Raw genomic sequence first — 18,319 nt, 5'->3', positions numbered from 1 at the left:
TTGAAACCATTTGAGCGAGTATCTCAGAGCATGCCCCACATCTGGGACTTGGGGTGGGTGGGAAACTGGGTGGGGCTTCTCCCTCAATATCCCCCTTTACCTCAGATACATGAAGGAAGCGGTATGGTAATGGTGGTCTTACCCACTTAGCCCTTGAAACTTTTTTACCCTAATTAACTATGTAAAGATTGTCAAAATATAATAAAAGCATATATTAAAAAAGAAAAGAAGTCCCAGCTGAGCAAAACCAGATAGCGCATCATTCAGGACAAACCAGAGCTACCTCTTTTTATAGGAAGCCAAAGAGATTGCGCAGATTAAACAATTAGCATCATTATTATTAAATTTTTCTTTGTGTTACCATTGTCAAACTAAATGCCAGTGCAAGGCTATAACACAACCAGCTCCGTGGATGGCAAAGATATAACAGCCCTCTAGCCACAGGGCTCCTCTGGTAGTCAGCCTTGGAGGAGTAAAGCCCAGTGGTGTGGGGAGGTGAGGAATTGCAATAAGCCCTTTACTGAAGCTTGCCTCGTGGCTCCCCAGTGTATCTGACAAGAGTTGGAACCTCACAATCAGGGTCACTTTGCAGAGCAGCCAAGAAGATAAGGCAACAGACAGCCAAGGCTTCTTTGTGCCTTGAACAGCTGTGAGCCTGATATGCCCTATCATAGGAGCATATCATAGCAGTCAGCCTGCCCACTAGGCTCATATCTCTTTTTTGATTCCACTGTCGTGCGGTAGTACATATGAAAGATGATGGTATCTTGAAATAAGGTAGCACTGTAGAGAAGGAACCCTCTATATTTTTGACCCTCGGTATTTTTGGAGAAAGAAATTCATGACTTGCAGATATGGGAGAGTGAGAAAAGATGAGGAGGTAGATGTGATGACTGACAGAATTTTAGCTTCAGCTCCGGGAGGGTTCTTTTTACCAAACTCAGTTAAAGGATGAATGATGAGAAAAGCTGAGGACAGGGGTAGAAAAATCAGCTCCAATTTTTTTTTAATAAGATTGAGATGTCTAATAGACTACTAAATAGAAATCTACAGAAGACACTTGATTGTCTAACACAGAGAAGAGGCTAGAGTACATATATGAATATTGGAGTCATCCAACATAAATGGCATATTATACCAAAGAGTTAGAGAGGATCAGGTAAGAAAGTGATGCCGGCATGTGGCATAGCTAGTTAAGTCTCTGCCTGCAATGTCAGCATCCCATAATGGGTGTCAGTTTAAGACCGGGCTACTCCACTTCCCATTATACTCTTTGCTAATGTGTCTAAAAAAGCAGCAGAAGATGGTCTGAGTGCTTGGGCTTCTACACCAAATTGGGAAGACTGGAAAAAGCTCCAACTTGTTGGCTTTGCCTGGCCTGGCCCCAGCTGTTGAGGCCATTGAGGAGTGAACTAGCGGATGTAAGTAATAAAAATCCTTAAAAAAAGAAACTGATGAAGTTATGCAAATGTCTTGATAGTCATGAAGACTTTTACACATAGGTGGTCATTATCTTGTGCATTTCTAGATGAATACATCACTGGGGAAAGAAAACTACTTCCGAAGTGGAATTTAAACCTAGAATCCTTTGAGGGAGAAATAAACAGACAAGAAAAAGTCTAGTCCCACACCTCACCTCATCCCCACTAGCTTGTGGCGCCTGTGGGGCTCACGCATGCCTCAGCACCAGCTCAGAAAGTGTCATCCCCCAGGCATTTTTCCAATGCAATTAATCATGTTAATATCTATAAATAAAGTGCAACCAACAGTTACTTTAACAGTGCATGCTAATTATTGGTGGAATCTGTGACTGAAAAAGGATGTTTTGTCAGTTTTGTCATGTCTGGATGAAGTATAAAGATTACACATGGAGTTTTTGAGAAAATAGAAGGATCAGATCATTAAGAGCTTCCATCTCACAGGTGAACCATTAGTGTGATTGTTACAGGTAAAGAATAGGGAAAAAGAGAAATATTGGAATTACAATTTCTTTCCCAAATACTAAGTGAGCAATTTCTTGCTGCATTAAGGGTTTTTTTTTTAATTATTATTATTATAAAAGGAGCTCTGTAAAAACAGGATTGCTTACTGAGACAGTAGTGCTGGTGAATATAGTGGCAGGAGTGGGAATGAAACACTAGATGTCCTATGCTCTCTGACTCACTGGGTCACTGGACATTGTTCTAAGGATCTCAGGAAGTGAGTCTACTGAGGAGACAGAATATATTCAAGGGCCGTTGTTGGGGTTGGGCCAAGTCACAGCTAAGAGCTGAGAACTCCATCTTGGTCTCCCATATAGATAGCAGGGACCTGAGTGCTTGAACCCTCTCCTGTGGCTTCCTAGGGTGCACATAGTAGGAGTGCAGCCAGGACTCAAACCCATGCACTCCAGTATGGGATATGGGCATCCCAAGTGGCAGCTTAACTGCTGAGCCAAATGTATGCCCCAGTGTATGAAATACCGACTACCACATGGCAGCCCCTGGGAGAGGAGGGTGAGTGGGTCTTCCCCTTGAGGAGAAGCTTATATCTCTTAGGGTTCCTGGCTAAGTCTCAAATAAAAATTGACAAAGGCAGGATTAATAGGTGAAACATTATAAACTGACTTAATAAAAGTTTTGTAGGGCATCATAGCCTTCAGAAATGAAGATCCAAAAACCCAAAGGACAATGTCTGTTTTTATATTAAAATGCTATCAAGAATGGATAGTCGTGTGGAAATGTGACTGGATAAAACAGAGTAATCTCATAGTAATACACTGAACAGGGAAACTCACCAAGGCCTGTCTGTACTTGGTTCTTACTTTTTCTGCATGACATTCCTTTCTGCTGGGTGCCTGCAGAACCCCTCTGGAATGAGGGTGCTGTGGCCCACTATCAGATGCTGTAACCCAGAAAATTTCTTTATGACATGCTCTTACACACAAAAACAGAGGAAGGTTCTTTACAGCTTGCTTTGGTGAAGGATGGGTAGCTCCTGTGACACCATGAAGAGAAGCCATTCTAATCCAGCCTGCCTTGGAGCAGGAAGGGGAACAAGGGAAAAATAAGCAGGAGTCTAGAAACAGACTTTCTTCCGAGGCCCATCCCATATCCCTCAGTTCAAGGTACTCAGCCTCCCAAAGTGCCATCCTTTGGGCAATGGTTTTCTGAACCCCAACAATGACAAGAAAGACAAACATATAGTCCAATGCAATAGTAATAATAGATCCCTTATATTCAATAATTATTATGTAGATATGTTTTATTTAATCTTTTCCTTTTTGTCAATGCTATCCTTTAGCTGTGAATACCATTTTCTAAATTAAAAACATGAACAAAGAACTGAGGAACTGAGAAATTAGTTAGCTTATCACAGGTTGAGATTACATAAAGGAAAAACCAAAGCTCAATCCACTTTGTACAGTTGCAGTAGATGTTTGATCTTCGTGTGCTTTAGCTACAAATGAGATCATCTTTATGTTTATATTCCTAGCCTTATTTCCCATTCTTGAAAAGAACTTTCAACTACTTTAACTGTTGCTCTTAAAGATAGGCCTCCAGAATGTCTTGTTTCTATCCAACTGTAACTTAGTACCCATTAGTCAATCTACTACACAGCAGGGTGACTATAAATAATGTAGTATCTATTTCTATATTTAAAACAAAACTAGAATACAGGATTTTGAATGTTTTCACCATAAAGAAATGGTAAATGTTTGAAAATATAAATATATTTATCCTGGTTGGCCATTACCCAATAAATATTTGTATGAAAACATCTCATATGGAGTAGGCATTATGACAGGGCAGGACAAGCCTGAGATGCCAGCATCCCCTGTGAGTGCCAGTTCATGCTCTGTCTCTTCCACTTCCAATTCAACTCCCTGCTATGGGCTGGGCATGCAATAAGAGATGGCCCAACTGTTCCGTTCTGTTCACCATGCGGGCAACCCAGAGGAATCTTTTGGCTCCTGGCTGCTGACCCAGCTCCAGCTATTTGGGAGGTGAACCAACAGATGCAATATTTTCTCTCTTTATCTCTCTTCCTCTCTCTGTAAATGTGCCTTTCAAGTAAATTTAAAAAGAATCTTTAAAAATGTTTTCATGACTCTTTAAAGATAAAATATGCATTAATGTTTAAAATAAAATGCTTGGTTTGAATTTTTTTAGATTTCTATTTCATTTTATATATGTGCACACCCATATGTGCGCATACGTCACAATGTACTTTCTTCTCCCATTTCTGAGAATAGTTATACTTTTGTGAAGATGATTAGGCATGCTAATATCATTTTGCTAACTTAATTTATGGCTGAACTGTTATGTTATTCTCTGTGATTGCATTCTCTTACTTTTCCTCCTAAAAGCTGGTAATTTGCATCTCCAATCTGGATCTTTCCCCTAAAAGATAGCTTCCATATCTAATTGACTACTGAAGAATACCATTTGGATGTCTTAATAGGCATCTCACATTTAATATGTGAAAAACTGAATTATTGGTCTCTCATATGACCCAATTCCTTCTCCCATATCTTTAGAAATGGGCATTAATGGCAATTCCATCTTTCAACTTGACCTGTGGGAATTTTAGAAAATTTTAGATTTCTTAATGTTGGGAATTTTCAAGATGTCTGTGATTAAATTCTGGTGCAATTTCATTCTTGTCAAAGAACATGCTTTGTTTTGATTTCAGTGTGCATGAATTTAATGAGTTTTTTTTTATGCCCAGAATATGGTTTATCCTGGTGAGTATTCAATAAGTGCTTGTTAAAAAAGAAAAAATTTTCTGTTGTACAGTGTTGAGGGGTGGAGTAAATACCAGTTAGTTGATTCATTATGTTGTTCAAATATTTACAGCTTGGCTCTTTATTATTGGTGGAACAATATTTAAATCTATAATTCTACGTGTACATTTGCCTTTTTCTTCTTTTAGTTTCTACATGATTTTTTAATATGTTTTGAAAATACATTATTAGATTTATTTACAATTGTTAGGACATCTTGGTGATTTGACCCTTTATCAATGATAATATCAATTCTTCCCTGGAAATAAATCTTTCCCTTTTTTGTTGCTTTTTAAAAAGATTTATTTATTTGAAAGACAGAGAGGAAATGCTTACATCTGCTTGATTCTGTCCCTCCTCCTATGCTAGGCCAGTCTGAAGTCAAGAACCAGGAGCTTCATCAAGGTCTCCTACATGTATGGGAGGGCCCCAAGCACTTGGGCCTCCTTTGCTGCTTCCTCAGGCACATTAGGATGGAACTGGATTGGAAGCAGAGCAGCCAGGACTCCAACTGTGACACAGGGTGTTGACATTGCTAGCAATGAACTAACCTGGCCTGGAAGCATCTTTGATGTTAATATAGCCATTCTGGCTTTCTTTTGATTAGTGTTTAGGTCTGATTTTTTCATCCTTTTCAAATAGATCTATGGGATGTTGTTCTAAGTGGGTTTCTTGCTGTCAGCATATTTAATTCAATCTTGCTCTGTTACCTAGCCCAACACTTTCTATCCTTTTAATTGAAGGCGTTAGGTATATATACTTAATTATCAGTATTAGGATATTTAAATCTGTGCTTTCTATTTGTACCATCTGTTCTTTTCTGGCTGTTCCTACTTTTTGGATTGAGCATCTTTAAAAATATGTGTTTATTTCTGTCTTTGACAGTATTACAGAGAAAGGAGGGAGAGAGACATGGAAGTAGCAAGAGAGAGAGAGATATCTTCCATCTGCTGGTTCTTCCCCATATAGGCACAGTGACCCTGATGGGGCCAAACCAAAGCCAAGAGCTTCTTCCAGGTCTGCTATGCCATCCTCTGTTGCTTTCCCAGGGAGGTAGATCAGAACTGGAACAGCCTGTACTCAAATCAGTGCCCGTAGGGGATGCAACTGTCATTGGGCAACAACTTAAACTATGTCCCAGCACCAGTCCCAAACATTTTTCATGATTCTGTTTTTCTTAATAATGGCCTATCAAATTTGTTTAGCTTGCTTCAGTGATTATTCTAGCATTTCGAAATTTCGCCTTTATTTTATCTAATATCTTCCTTTAGATTAAATTTGTTGTTATATTTCTGGTTTCAGAGAGCAGAAACCAAGGTCTTTGGTTTGATAGTTTCTTCTCAATCTAAACATTTTAGTGGTATAGATTTCCCTGTAAGTATTGTTCTAGCTTCATCCCACAAATTTTAATATGTTATGTTTTCATTTTTGCTTTTAAAAATGCTTTCTATTTTTTCTTTAGGTTTCTTTGATGGATTATTTAGATGTATGTTACTCATTTCCAGATATTGGGAAAGTTTCTAAATATCTGCTATTTATTTGTAATTCATTTTCATTATGGTAAGAAAATGCATTTTGTATTACTTAAATATTCTTATATCTAAATGAAACTTGGTTAATGATCCAGATACAATCTATCTTGTTTAGTGTTCAGAGTGTCTTTGAACAGAATATGTATTCTGTTGTTGGGTAGAGTATTTTAAAAATACTATTAGACCAAGTTCATTTAGTTTTGCTCAAATATTCAAATCTTTGGCTAGGATTAGTTACGGATATATGTTTCTTTACATTTTGATAGGGCACAGAACATTATTTTAAATAAGCAAACAATGTAAGCAGACCAAACCAGGCAACCAGCATCTCTGCTTCTCCACCCTTCCTACATGGTTAGAGACTGTCAGCTCTTTTATCCAGTGTTTGTACAGTTTATGACATAATGTGAATTGGGCTGTGAAACACTAGAATCTATGACTTCTGTCTCACTGCGTTTTAGCACCCTTTATCTAACTCTTCGTACTCCCAACACCCTTCCCAGCCTCTAATAATCACTATCCTAACTTAATAATGAGTTTAAAAATATGAGACAATATGAAGGATTTGTCTTTCTGTGTGTGGCTTCTTTCACTTAATATAATGATTACCAGTTCATTCCATTTCACTGCATATGTCAGGATTCCATACTTGATTATGACTGAATAGCATTGCATTGAGTATAAGCGCAACATTTTCTTTATCCATTCATCCATCATGGATACGAGATTGATTCCATATCTTATGCAAACTTGTCTGTGTGTCCTTACAGGTTTTGTTTCATACATTTGGAGAGTATGATATCAGGAATCAGATACATAAACATTTACAAGTTGTATGTACTCTGGATGAATTGCCTGTCTTTGTATTATGCTTTGTTTGATACTAATAAAGCCACTCCAGATTTCTATTAGTGGCTTTTTTTGTTTTAATATATTTATATCTACATTTTTGGTAAATTTCTTGTGAACAGCATATTCCTGAGTATTGCTATTTATTGAATCGGATAACTTTGCCATTATTTGAATATTTATGTAATTTAATCTCTTGGAACAGTATAGCTTAAGTGTGTCGTCTGCCTACAAGTATTTGCTTTCGATTTCCATCAGATTTACCTCTCTTAATCTTGTTCTGTTTTTGGTATTTGCCTGTGTTCTTTGGATTAAGTGGATATTTTTCAGCACTCAGTTTATCTCCTATCTTGTCTTACTTGCTATTGCTCTTTGTTGTATGATTTTATCTATTTATTTTAAATTTATAGCATACATCTTTAGTTTGCCTAAGCTAACTTTGTAGTGATCATGCCACTTGTACTACATACATTTGTGGAACCTTGCAACAATTTTTGCCTTACATCTTCCCAGGGGATAACTCTTGTAAAATGAAAATTTCAATCGAATTTTCTATCTCATGGGGTACTCTCAGCCTCCTGCTTGGATTTCTTACCCATCTGTGACAACACTGATAGGGCCATGAATGGTTTATTTCCAGCCCGAATTCCTGCAGCAGCTTTTCCAGAACCACATGAGTTTGGTAAGGAGTTTACCAGATAACACAAAAAAGAAGAATGTGAAAGTGTACTGGTTAAACAAGAGGCTGTAGCTGTTGCAGACCACTGCAGGCAGACTGCAGAGTTTACAGGTAGAAAATTCACACGTTTGCTATAAATTCCCAGTACATCTTGCCAACAATGCTGAAGTCAGCCATACAAAGCAGAAGGAAACGAAGCATGTCTTTGTGTGGCATTTTCCTTCCTCTTGTACCCTCCAGGGCACTCATCCTGTAGTGACTCTTCTGCCTGTCTAATTCCTGTCAAGCTGAAAGAGAAACCAAGTATACCACCACCTGTTTGTATTTTACTTTTGTCTTCATCTAGAAAAACATTGACTAAGAATCTGAACACTTTTACCTAAGCAGACTTTCTCTGCTTTGGCACCTGTTGACATTTTGGATCAGATAATCATTTGTAGTGAGCACTCCCTGCTGCCCCCTTTGAATTGTATGATGTTTTGCAACATCTCAGGTCTCTCCCCATTAGATATCAGTTGCACACCCTCTCTGCCTATTTGTAACAATCAAAAATGTATCCAGATACCATCAGATGCCCCCTGAGGGAGCTCCTGGTTGGGAACAGCTGGTTTAAGGGAATATTTACAAGCTCCAAGACGTACAGATTCTTGATCCTAAGTTAGCATCAGCTGATAGGGGAAAGCAGTGTTCACATCCATGCCAATGAATTCCTGTTGCATAACCTAATAAGCCCATCCCCCTCAGCGGATGGTGTCTTGTTCACTGCAGATTCAGCTCCCAGCCTCAGGAAAAAAACAATGTTCAACTCCAACAGTCACAGCAAACGTTAGAGGAATGCATGAATGAATGAGTAAATGGATGGGTAAATGAATGAATGAATAAAAGAAAAGGTCTGGGCAATTGCTCATTGTGCTACTGAGAATAAAAGAATGCCACAAATGGCTATGTATACAAGTAAAGGGAGTATTTTACTGTTGGACCTAAAAATTTCCATAATAGAGTTTTATTATCATTTTACTTTTATATACAGAAAATATTTTTTAAAAGATTTGTTTTTAAAGGACCTGAAAATAAAACCAAGTGTTTTTCTCTTTGGGAACTATTTCTTTGCTTTGCTAATTTTGAAAGTGTAGGTACAGACTCAGTTCACATTCTGAATACATTGCTAAGTCCAAGGTTTGATTTTGTTTCAACTCATGAGTAAAGAGCTATATTAATATAAATGTTTGTGAACCAGGAGAAGAAAATCAATGTAGTTAGCACATGAGTACTCTGACAGGTTTCATTTAATTATGTGCATCAGCCTTGAGGACAGCAACTGCCCAGCACAGGATTCCACATCCCAACCTCAGTAAACACAGGCAGGGTGTAGCCCTCAGAAAATACTCATTGAAAGAATTGATTAGGAGGTTTTGTGGGCATGATTTGGGTTCCTTCTCTAATAAGTTTGTTCAACCAAGATGTTGTGGGAGGATGAGGTGAAAGGAAAGTGTGAGGTCCAGTGAGAAGCCAACTAGGGGAAGAACAGAAGTCAGCAAGCAAGGGAGGGAGGAGGAAGCAAATGAATGGGCTGTGAGCCAGCTGTTGCTTCTCTCCTTTCCCTTTGCCACTAGCACCAACTGGGATCAGATCCTCCCTGCTCAGTGACAGCAGCTGCTGCTTCCGTCTAGAGATATGAACACAGAGCAATCCCAAACCTGCTTCTGCTCTGTGTGTGTGTGTGTGTGTGTGTGTGTGTGAGAGAGAGAGAGAGAGAGACCTCCACTCCCATCAGTCAGCTTCTCCTACCCCTGATCCCCCTACCCCAGAGGGAAGGGCACAGCCACTTGAAACTCAGGGCCCCAGCAACAAGGAAAGCCTGGCCTGTAAGATGAAGTTATTTATTTACAGGTGGCAAGCAATGCACAAAGACACAGCACAATCCATCTGCCTTAGTGAGCAAATAGAACCCTTCCTCTGGTCCTCTCATGAAAGCAATGAAAGGAGGGAGGTTGGCCGAGGTGACCTTCCTGAGCCGACTCTGTGCATCTAAAAATAGAAGCATCCTTGGAGAGCTGGAGAGGGTACAGGAGGCTGTGAATGTAGAGGGTGGGAATCTGACTCCCCAGAGCATTATCAGGATGACACTGTATTAATTGGACCCTGGCTACAACTCGCTAACCTCAGGTAGCCCTCAGAAATTGAAATTAAATCAACTGGCTCTTTTTTCTTCCTCTTCTTTCTGGTAACATTCTCCCTGGGCTAAATTGAAAGAGAGAAACTGTGTCATCTGACCTATTCCAGTGGCTGCACAGTGCCCAGGGAGATACCTTCTCCCACAGAGGGCAGTGCTGGCTTCTCAGGGAATCCAAGAAGGAGAGAGATGCACCAGGTGGGGCTCCCGGGGCAGAGAGCAGGGACGCCAGGTTCTGTACCTCTCCTCTTGTCTGCCTTCTTGAAGCCTGTGTCTGCATGTGTTTATTGCTGCTGGTGTTTGGGGAGACAGAGTTTGTCCTACGGATCTGGCAGTGTTCCTGGCAGGAGCTATGGGAGGTTCCAGATGCTTCCAGAGTCATGGGAAGCCATGTACTTGTCTGTATGGATTCTATGTGTAGTGCTCTGGGGTGCTCAGGAGTTGCTGGAACTGCTGGGGCTAACTTGAGGTGAGGGCACAAGATAGAAAAGTGCATAGGACACTTTGGGTACCTGCTTGATTCAGGGCATAATGGTACCTGGGGCCATGGGGTATACCACTGAGCATAACCGCAAGGCACCTTTGCACAATAGCTTAGTCCTGGGGACCCCTCTAGGGTGGTGGGAGAATGTGAGTAGACCCACGTGGGGAGCTGCAAAGGCTGTGAAAGGCGGCTTATCTCAGGCCCATGTTCCAGGCTGCAGGGACTATGTGAGGCCTTGTGAGGCTGCTATGACAGTGACAAAGGCTCAGGAGGCCTTTGGATTTTGACACTTGCAGAAGGGCTATGTGTGCTTCTTTAGCAAGAGGAAGCAGCTCCCTTGGAATGATAAGTATATTCTCTACATGACTGCTGTGGGAGGAGATACCAGGAGTTCTTTAGCAGAGCCAGACTTGGGGGGTGGCCCTTGTTGGTACAGCTTAGCCTCCCGCCCTTGGGTCTAAGACCCTTTCTAATCCTGTCTGTGATTTCTCCACAGGACAATGTGGATCTTGGAGAACTGATGTTCTCCCTTTGCTACCTTCCCACTGCTGGCAGGCTGACCATCACCATTATAAAAGCACGGAATTTAAAGGCAATGGACATCACCGGAGCGTCAGGTAGGACAGTCTCAAATCCAGCCTTCTTCTGGACTTCCTACCATTTTCTATGCCTTCAGTGTCATGATACACTTAAATAGCAGAATGGTGGACTTGTGACTGTAATTGAAGGATTATATTATTGTAATAATATAGGGGAAAACAGGTATTGGGGAATTGAAAGGGCGGGAAGAGAAAATCCTAAATCTATGGAACTGTATCATGAAAAATAAAAATTAAAAAGTGTATATATACATATATATATATATCATGGAAAATAAAAATTAAAAAGTATATATATGTGTGTGTGTGTGTGTGTGTGTGTGTGTGTATCCAGCCTTCACTATCCAGTGCAAATGTTGTACCCTAACGGGTTTTTAACATAGTAATTGGCTCTGGGATACAACTGCCTTGATTTAATCCATGTAATAGCTGCGGGACTTTTGGCAAGTCATTCTGATTCTCTGGACTCCAGATTCTATCTGTATAAAATGAAGGTAGTAATAATATCTGACTTACTGGGTTGTTGTAAGAATAGGTGCACTAGCATTTGTAAAAGCACAGTAACAGGTTCTGATATTTTTTAAATGCTCCATACTGTTAGTTTTTTATTATTCTCTTTTGGGTCTTCATAATAGTGAATGACCCCAACAGTTTGTACCTGCTGATATGGCATATCTAATTGGTTCTTTCTTCAGATACAGCCATCCGGGCTCATGGAAGATTGAAGACAACTCTGTCGCCTAATACAGTTTGGGTTTTCCAGTGAATTTAACATGCACATTTGAATGCCAACTGAAGCCCCTAAATACCATAATAGGCAGTTTCTGTCATACAAATTCACAAACAGCCTCTGTACAAGCTCCTCAAATGTGGCCCGAAAACACCCAGGACACAGTGACTGACAGCCACTGAAACCAAACAGCATCACAGACAGTATAATCTGTATCCCAGGCTCCAGTGTTTTTCTAAGCAGAAAAAAAGGTCTATGTCCTTCCTCTCAGCCCTGCCAGTCCTTCCCATCCGCAGCCCACTAAGTGCCTTCTTAACTGTATAGTAGTCAGGGCAATGCATGGTCTTGGAAATAAAGAAATCCATGCCATGAGAGAAGCCTGGTGAGGTTCTGGGGCCCAGGAGAGCGCAGTCCGTCAGTCATCACTGTGTCAACATTTCGGCCAGCCTGTGTCCTTTCTCTCCTTGATGTGCAGTACCACTTCTCCCTTTGCAACCCAACTGCAGGCTAGTCTGGGGGCTCGAGGTTGTTGTACTTCGAGAAATCTACCCCATCCAGACATTTTCCCTAGGAATTTAGACATTCTAGAAATGTAGAACTTTATTTGCTTAAAGGGCTGGTTATCTTTTTTTTTTCTAAAGATTTATTTATTTTCATTTGAAAGGCAGAATTTAGAGAGCAAGGAAAGGAGAGACAGAGATTCCATCTGCTGGTGCACTTCCCAACTGGCTGCAATGGCCAGAGTTGAGTTGGATCTGGGTCCTGAAGCCTGAAGCCAGGATCCAGGAGCTTCTTCCAGGTCTCCCATCCTCTGCTGCTTTCCCAGGCAATAAACAGGGAGCTGGATGGGAAGTGGAACAGCCAGGACTTCAATAGATGTCCATAGGGGATGCCAGCATGGCAGACTGAGGCTTAATATGATATGCCATGGTGGTGGGCTCCTAAAGAGCTGATCTTTAGGAAGATTCCCTGAAGTGACTCAGGCAAGGTTTCACATGCCTTGGAAATAAATGTCTTTCCACTTTCCTGCTATCATAGTAAGGCAAATCTTTAATTCTAGCAGCAATGTTTTCTAATATGGCAACAGATGTTTTCACACTATTTTTAAGCATCATGCATTTCTGAGGAGACAGTGTCCTGGACTTTTCTTGAATGAACAACTTAATTATCCCAACCCCAGTTATTTCCTGAATATCCTTTTAGTTGAAATCCTTGAATTCCAGCCCCAAGGCAAGTACAGGTGTCCTGCATCCCACAGTCCATGAATGCCCATAGTGACATCATTGCTTCCTAAATCCCCACTTAGCCTCACAATCACCCTGGTTCTTATTATCTAAACAGATCCGTATGTGAAGGTCTCACTGATGTGTGATGGCAGACGGTTAAAGAAGCGGAAAACATCCACAAAAAGGAACACACTGAATCCAGTTTACAACGAAGCCATAGTCTTTGATGTCCCTCCTGAGAATATTGACCAAATCCACTTGTCCATAGCAGTCATGGACTATGACCGGTGAGATACTTGGAGTTCATTCTCAGTGTGAGGCTCCTGTGCCTGGGCAGGGAGGACTAGTGGAAATGGCTGTAGATTCTTGACTGGTGTCCCATAGGCAGTGAGTGAACCAGCAGCTTGTGGACAGCAGATGGTCAAGTGGTCACCATGTTCCAAACCAGGCCATAAAGCCAGGCTACCCTGCTGCCTCTCAGCTTTCCTGTTCTTTCCCCCATGCTTCCTTTTCTGATTTGTTTCCCCTTGCTGTCTTCCATCACCACTTCTTCCCTCTCCGCATACCTTCTGGAATCCTGGTTTAGAGAATAGTGGCCTCACGTGCCTTATCTGCTGGGAGGCAATGCTATCTGCTCTTCAGGGGAACAATTCCACTGCAAATAGCACCATGATTACTTTAGTCAGACTATCAGCCCTCCTAAATGCATAACTTGAATCTTTATTTTTCCTTCTCACAACATATTTAATAAAGATCATTTCCATCTACTTAAGTCTGAAAGCAAACAGAAAAATGTTCTCTTGAAAATGCTGGAGCTGGTGTGGGTGACAGCATACATTAAAATGTATAAGGCGCTCAACTTTTTAATTAATACAGCACTGCAGAGATATTTATAGCTTCATTGTAGCCAATTGTGTATTTAAACGATGGATTAGAAAAATCGTTATTTTAATATGCAAAGGAAATACCAACAGGGAATTATACATGTTAAACCAGTCATTAGACTGAAATGCAAAGCCTCTTTTTAATTGGAAACCTCCCACGTGGTCTAGGCGTGAATATATAAAAAAACTATAATTCTTAATATAATCTTACAAATATTATTTATAGCCAAACATTTTCCCACATAACTCTGAAATGTCAGTAGGCAGCCTCAGTGACCTGAACGTTCTTTCCAGCAGATGTCTGCGTGACGCATGACCATTGTCCAGCCTGGCTGCCCATGGCTGTGACAGCCCATGCTGAGCAGTAGACCTTGTCCCATCTCTGAGCAAACACACAGCACCAATAATGTCAGACCCCGTGAGGGGATATTGCCCACCAACTGTGGTAGCTAAGCCATCATTTTCCAAACTATTGCCAAGTTTCCTGCATCAACAAATCTGATTATGTGAGCTCTGCCTCAATTTAATTCTCAGTAAACTCATGAATCTGCCCTGGAAAAAAACACAGCAGAGTCCTCGGGCTTCCACATGCATTTGAGTCTAATGAGCATAGGCTCAGATATCCTTCTCACTACCCCTTCTCTCACCTCCCCATTACTCCCCACATACAAATATAGGAAAAACCACATATTTTCGTGGGAAGAAAAAAGAAAAAGTGTATTTGAATCCCAAAGAGTTCACAGATGGGATGTATCATTCCCAGGCTTTAGCTCCATCATATGCAAAGGATTTATAACAAAACTCGGCAGCTTAAAAAAAAATGGCCTAATGTGAGGACCTATCCAGGGAAAGCTTTGGAAAGACTAATTGCCTTAAGGTTAAAGGAATTATCTATCTCACTCCACTTGGGAAATCAAGTCTGGTCACAGAAGTGATGTTGGCCACTAAAGGAGAGAGGAAAGAAGAAAGGACAGCAGTGTTCTTTAATGGAACTGAAAGTCAAAAGACCCAGGAGACTCCCCACCTCTGCCCCTTTTGTGGGACAGAGGAGACCCAAGACTGCCAGCCAAAGAGCTCTTTCCTCACCCTTGCTTGGTTGGCTCTTGTGGGAATTGGAGCGACCTCTATGACAAAAATGCCCCTGACAGGGCTCCCTTCTCATTACATGGATTTGAAAAATCAACCTTGTTCCAGAACCAGATGTGGAGTGTTAAGCATCCATCAGGAAATTCTTCAAACACAGGACTGTTTCTTGAGAACAACCTAGCCCATGTCAGTGTTAAGAAAGCTGGAGTGTAATATTGGACCACAAATTTTATTGGCGGGTAGGCAGGACATATAGATTTCAATTAAGACGTTTAAAACACCACTTCCCCAAGTTCTGTGGTCATTTTAATTGAGAAGCTATTGCTGTCAAGCACCAAAATTTTAAGAAAAAAACTATTGTGGACCATTTTCACAGTGTAGGTCACAATGAGATCATCGGCGTGTGTCAAGTAGGCAACGAGGCCGAGAGGCTGGGCAGGGACCACTGGAGTGAAATGCTGTCTTATCCTCGGAAGCCCATCGCACACTGGCATTCCCTCATGGAGGTAAGACCCTACCCCCACCTTACAACGAGGAAATTATTTGCTGATGAAATGCAGGTGCCACGCTGAGTGTGAGGACACCAGGATGTGTGGTCGTTGATGGGGTTCCCTGGTTGCATTTCCTGAGGTTGATGGACTTCCACTTACTCTGAAGTTGCATATGTGATCCCCACCAAACTGGCAGATATTGAGTGTTGATCAAGGACTGTCCCTCACTCTGACTGTCTTCATAAATGATCAATATTCTCTTAGTGCATGTTATGGTTTTGAGTTGACATTTGGAGTGTATTTGCAGCATCAGGGGAGTAGAGTTTTGGGCCATCATAGAATGACATGAATCTGCTTTGGAGACAACCTAAGGCTGGCTGTGGGGTGTGATAGCAGTCAGGTTTAACTACATATAATATAAATAACAAACCCAAAGTAGCATCACATGAAATTAAAGTGTATTTTGCACTCATTTACAAAAGATCCCCCAAAGACAATGTAGGGTAGTACAGTGGCTATGTGATCAACAGAAACCTAAATTTCTATCTTTCTGCTTCACTGTGTGCTACTGTGTATTTCCCCTTTGAATCACCTCATGTGCAATATGGCTGCTAAGCTCCAACCATCACATATCTTTCAGGCCATGAAAAAGGTAGAAAATATCAAGAATCAAAAAAACACACATCTTCTTTTTAAAGATTATTTTAGAAGTCTCTGGCAACACTGCTACTTAAGTTTACTTACAGAATTTAATCACATGGATATTTCTAGTTTCAGGAAAGGAGGAGAAATGTATTATTTTGTTGGATTACCATGTGCCAAACTTTAAAAGAAAAAAAAATAGCCAGAAGGTTCTGTTTGCAAGAAAGGAAAATGGATACATGGAGACAACTGGTCATTTACCCTATTATTCGTTTTCTCGCTTGCCATCCCTTAATTATTTATTCTTTCCCCACTCATCTTTGTTCATTAGCTTACTCTCTTGTTTTCTAACACATTCTCTGAAGAATAATTTACTCTCACTAGGAAACATTTCTGAGTGTTGAATGTCATAATAGGTACAAAATTTTAAATAAATATGAATGCATCCCTGCTTTCTTGTACAGCATAGGACATGAAACATAAGTTGACATAGACACCAGTCACTAAGTGCACAGCCGTAAACACTGTCATCCAGACAGAGAGCTCAAAGAGCCTGACCAAGAAAATGCTGCACTTAGAAAGGCTTATCTGGGTTGGAGGGTGGGGAGGGGAGGAGAAAGCCTTGCTGCCTCCTGGCCACAATGAGCACAGAGGACTGAGTCGGCATGTCAGGTAAGGGCCAGCACTTACTGAATGCAGGTCTGTTGGTTCCTGGCAGAAAACATTCTTCTTTACCCAGGGAATGGAGCTCTGTTCCCTGATAGCTACATCCTGAAAGGCCAAGGCCAGAATACCTTGCCCAGTGTCAGGGTTCTGCTGGCATCAAGTGTCACATCTCTCTGATTGTCGTAAATACAGGGGCAGAAGCCTGAGGGATAAGAGGGACATCTCCTTTGTTGGAGATAGTGCAGGAGGAAGATGCTAAACATTACAGCCTCTGAGTACATTTAAGGAGAGCCCAGGATCTCCTAGTTTTCAGGTCCCTAAGGTGATCTCCGCTCCTGGCTGTAGAACTAAGACTCTTTCCTGGACTCAAAATTAATCCCTCAGGGAGGCTCATTGTACCCATGAGATACTGAGAAATAGCTGGGGGGCTGATGCTCATTAAACTTTCTGTGCCTGCCACTAGCAATGGCAGTAAGAACAGTTGCAATCGACTTTTTGCACCCATGTAAATTTAATTCTTATTTTTAACCCACAGTGTCAAAGGGTGTCAGAGCTCTGTGCTTCTCAGGAAGCAGAAAATGGGACAGAGGTTTAAGAATGAAATAGGTAGTATTGGACTGAGAGATGAATCCTTGCTCATACACAAGCCGCTCCTTCCCAGTAACCTAGACAAAGGAATGACCCTTCTCCCTTCTGAAGCCATATGTGCAACTGTTGCACATAACAGAGTACAGAAACCTTGTGTATATATATTGCAATATGATATTGTCTATATTAATATGTATAATTAGTATGTGTCAATTTAAAAGCCAAAAGGAAAGTGTAGAAAGCAGGTCTTGGATTTTTCTTTCTCTGGTGAAGATAAAGTACTATGTGACTATGGTCACCAAGGAGCTACTCCTTAAATTCTGAGATCTCAACTTTTTACAAAGCTGTGATCAACAGTTCAGTGAGAAGTGTCTTTAGGGTTACACCACTGAAACTTGGGAGCCGTTTGCCCAACAGGTAAAATGACTTCACTTAACATAATGATCATTTCTCAACTGAGGCAACTGAACTAAGAAGTGAAACTCCTGCACCTCTGTGTGAAGGGCAAACTAAGGAACGTCATGGCTTCCCTGTTACTTTACATCTCTTTGAAGCACATGTCCAGTGCTTTAGAGTCACCCCCAGAGTGAAAGTGATGCTTGTCCTTTTAAAACCTGTACCTGGCCCGTAGGGGCAGTAGTACCAGAAAAGATGAATTACAGGATTGGAGAGGTTAGCCATGTGGTCCTGGTGCTATAAGGATGGGGGCGGTAGTGGGCAGTGTAGTTGGAAGCATTCACACTGGAGTTGGAGGGACCTAGGTTCAAACTGCTGTGCTTCTACTCTGCTGCTTTGTTTTTTTCCCTTTAGTTTTCCATTATTCAAGAGGTCATAACAGACCTATGTCCCAATAGTGATTGTGAAGATTGAACAACGTAGTCTGTGTGGGATTCAGCCCATGTGCTGAGTTACTGACATAAATGCT

At 41.1% G+C, this 18,319-nt stretch overlaps 1 protein-coding gene across 1 annotated transcript in view; it reads left to right on the top strand.

The window, feature by feature from the left end:
- Positions 1–15,513, top strand: part of SYT9 (synaptotagmin 9) — a 129,817-nt gene extending 114,304 nt beyond the window's left edge. The window contains exons 4-6 of the mRNA XM_040988998.1: positions 10,979–11,099; positions 13,153–13,324; positions 15,389–15,513. Of these exons, the coding sequence (XP_040844932.1) occupies positions 10,979–11,099; positions 13,153–13,324; positions 15,389–15,398 (303 nt within the window). The 3' untranslated portion in view covers positions 15,399–15,513. The remainder of the gene's footprint in view (positions 1–10,978; positions 11,100–13,152; positions 13,325–15,388) is intronic.
- The last annotated feature ends 2,806 nt before the right edge of the window (positions 15,514–18,319 follow it).

This window comes from Ochotona curzoniae, unplaced genomic scaffold (assembly GCF_017591425.1).
Source record: "Ochotona curzoniae isolate NIBS_2020 unplaced genomic scaffold, NIBS_Ocur_1.0 contig_517, whole genome shotgun sequence".
NCBI classification, from domain to species: domain Eukaryota; kingdom Metazoa; phylum Chordata; class Mammalia; order Lagomorpha; family Ochotonidae; genus Ochotona; species Ochotona curzoniae.
The sequence above is the reverse complement of the archived record's forward strand: the minus strand, read 5'-3'. Positions and strand labels throughout refer to the sequence as shown.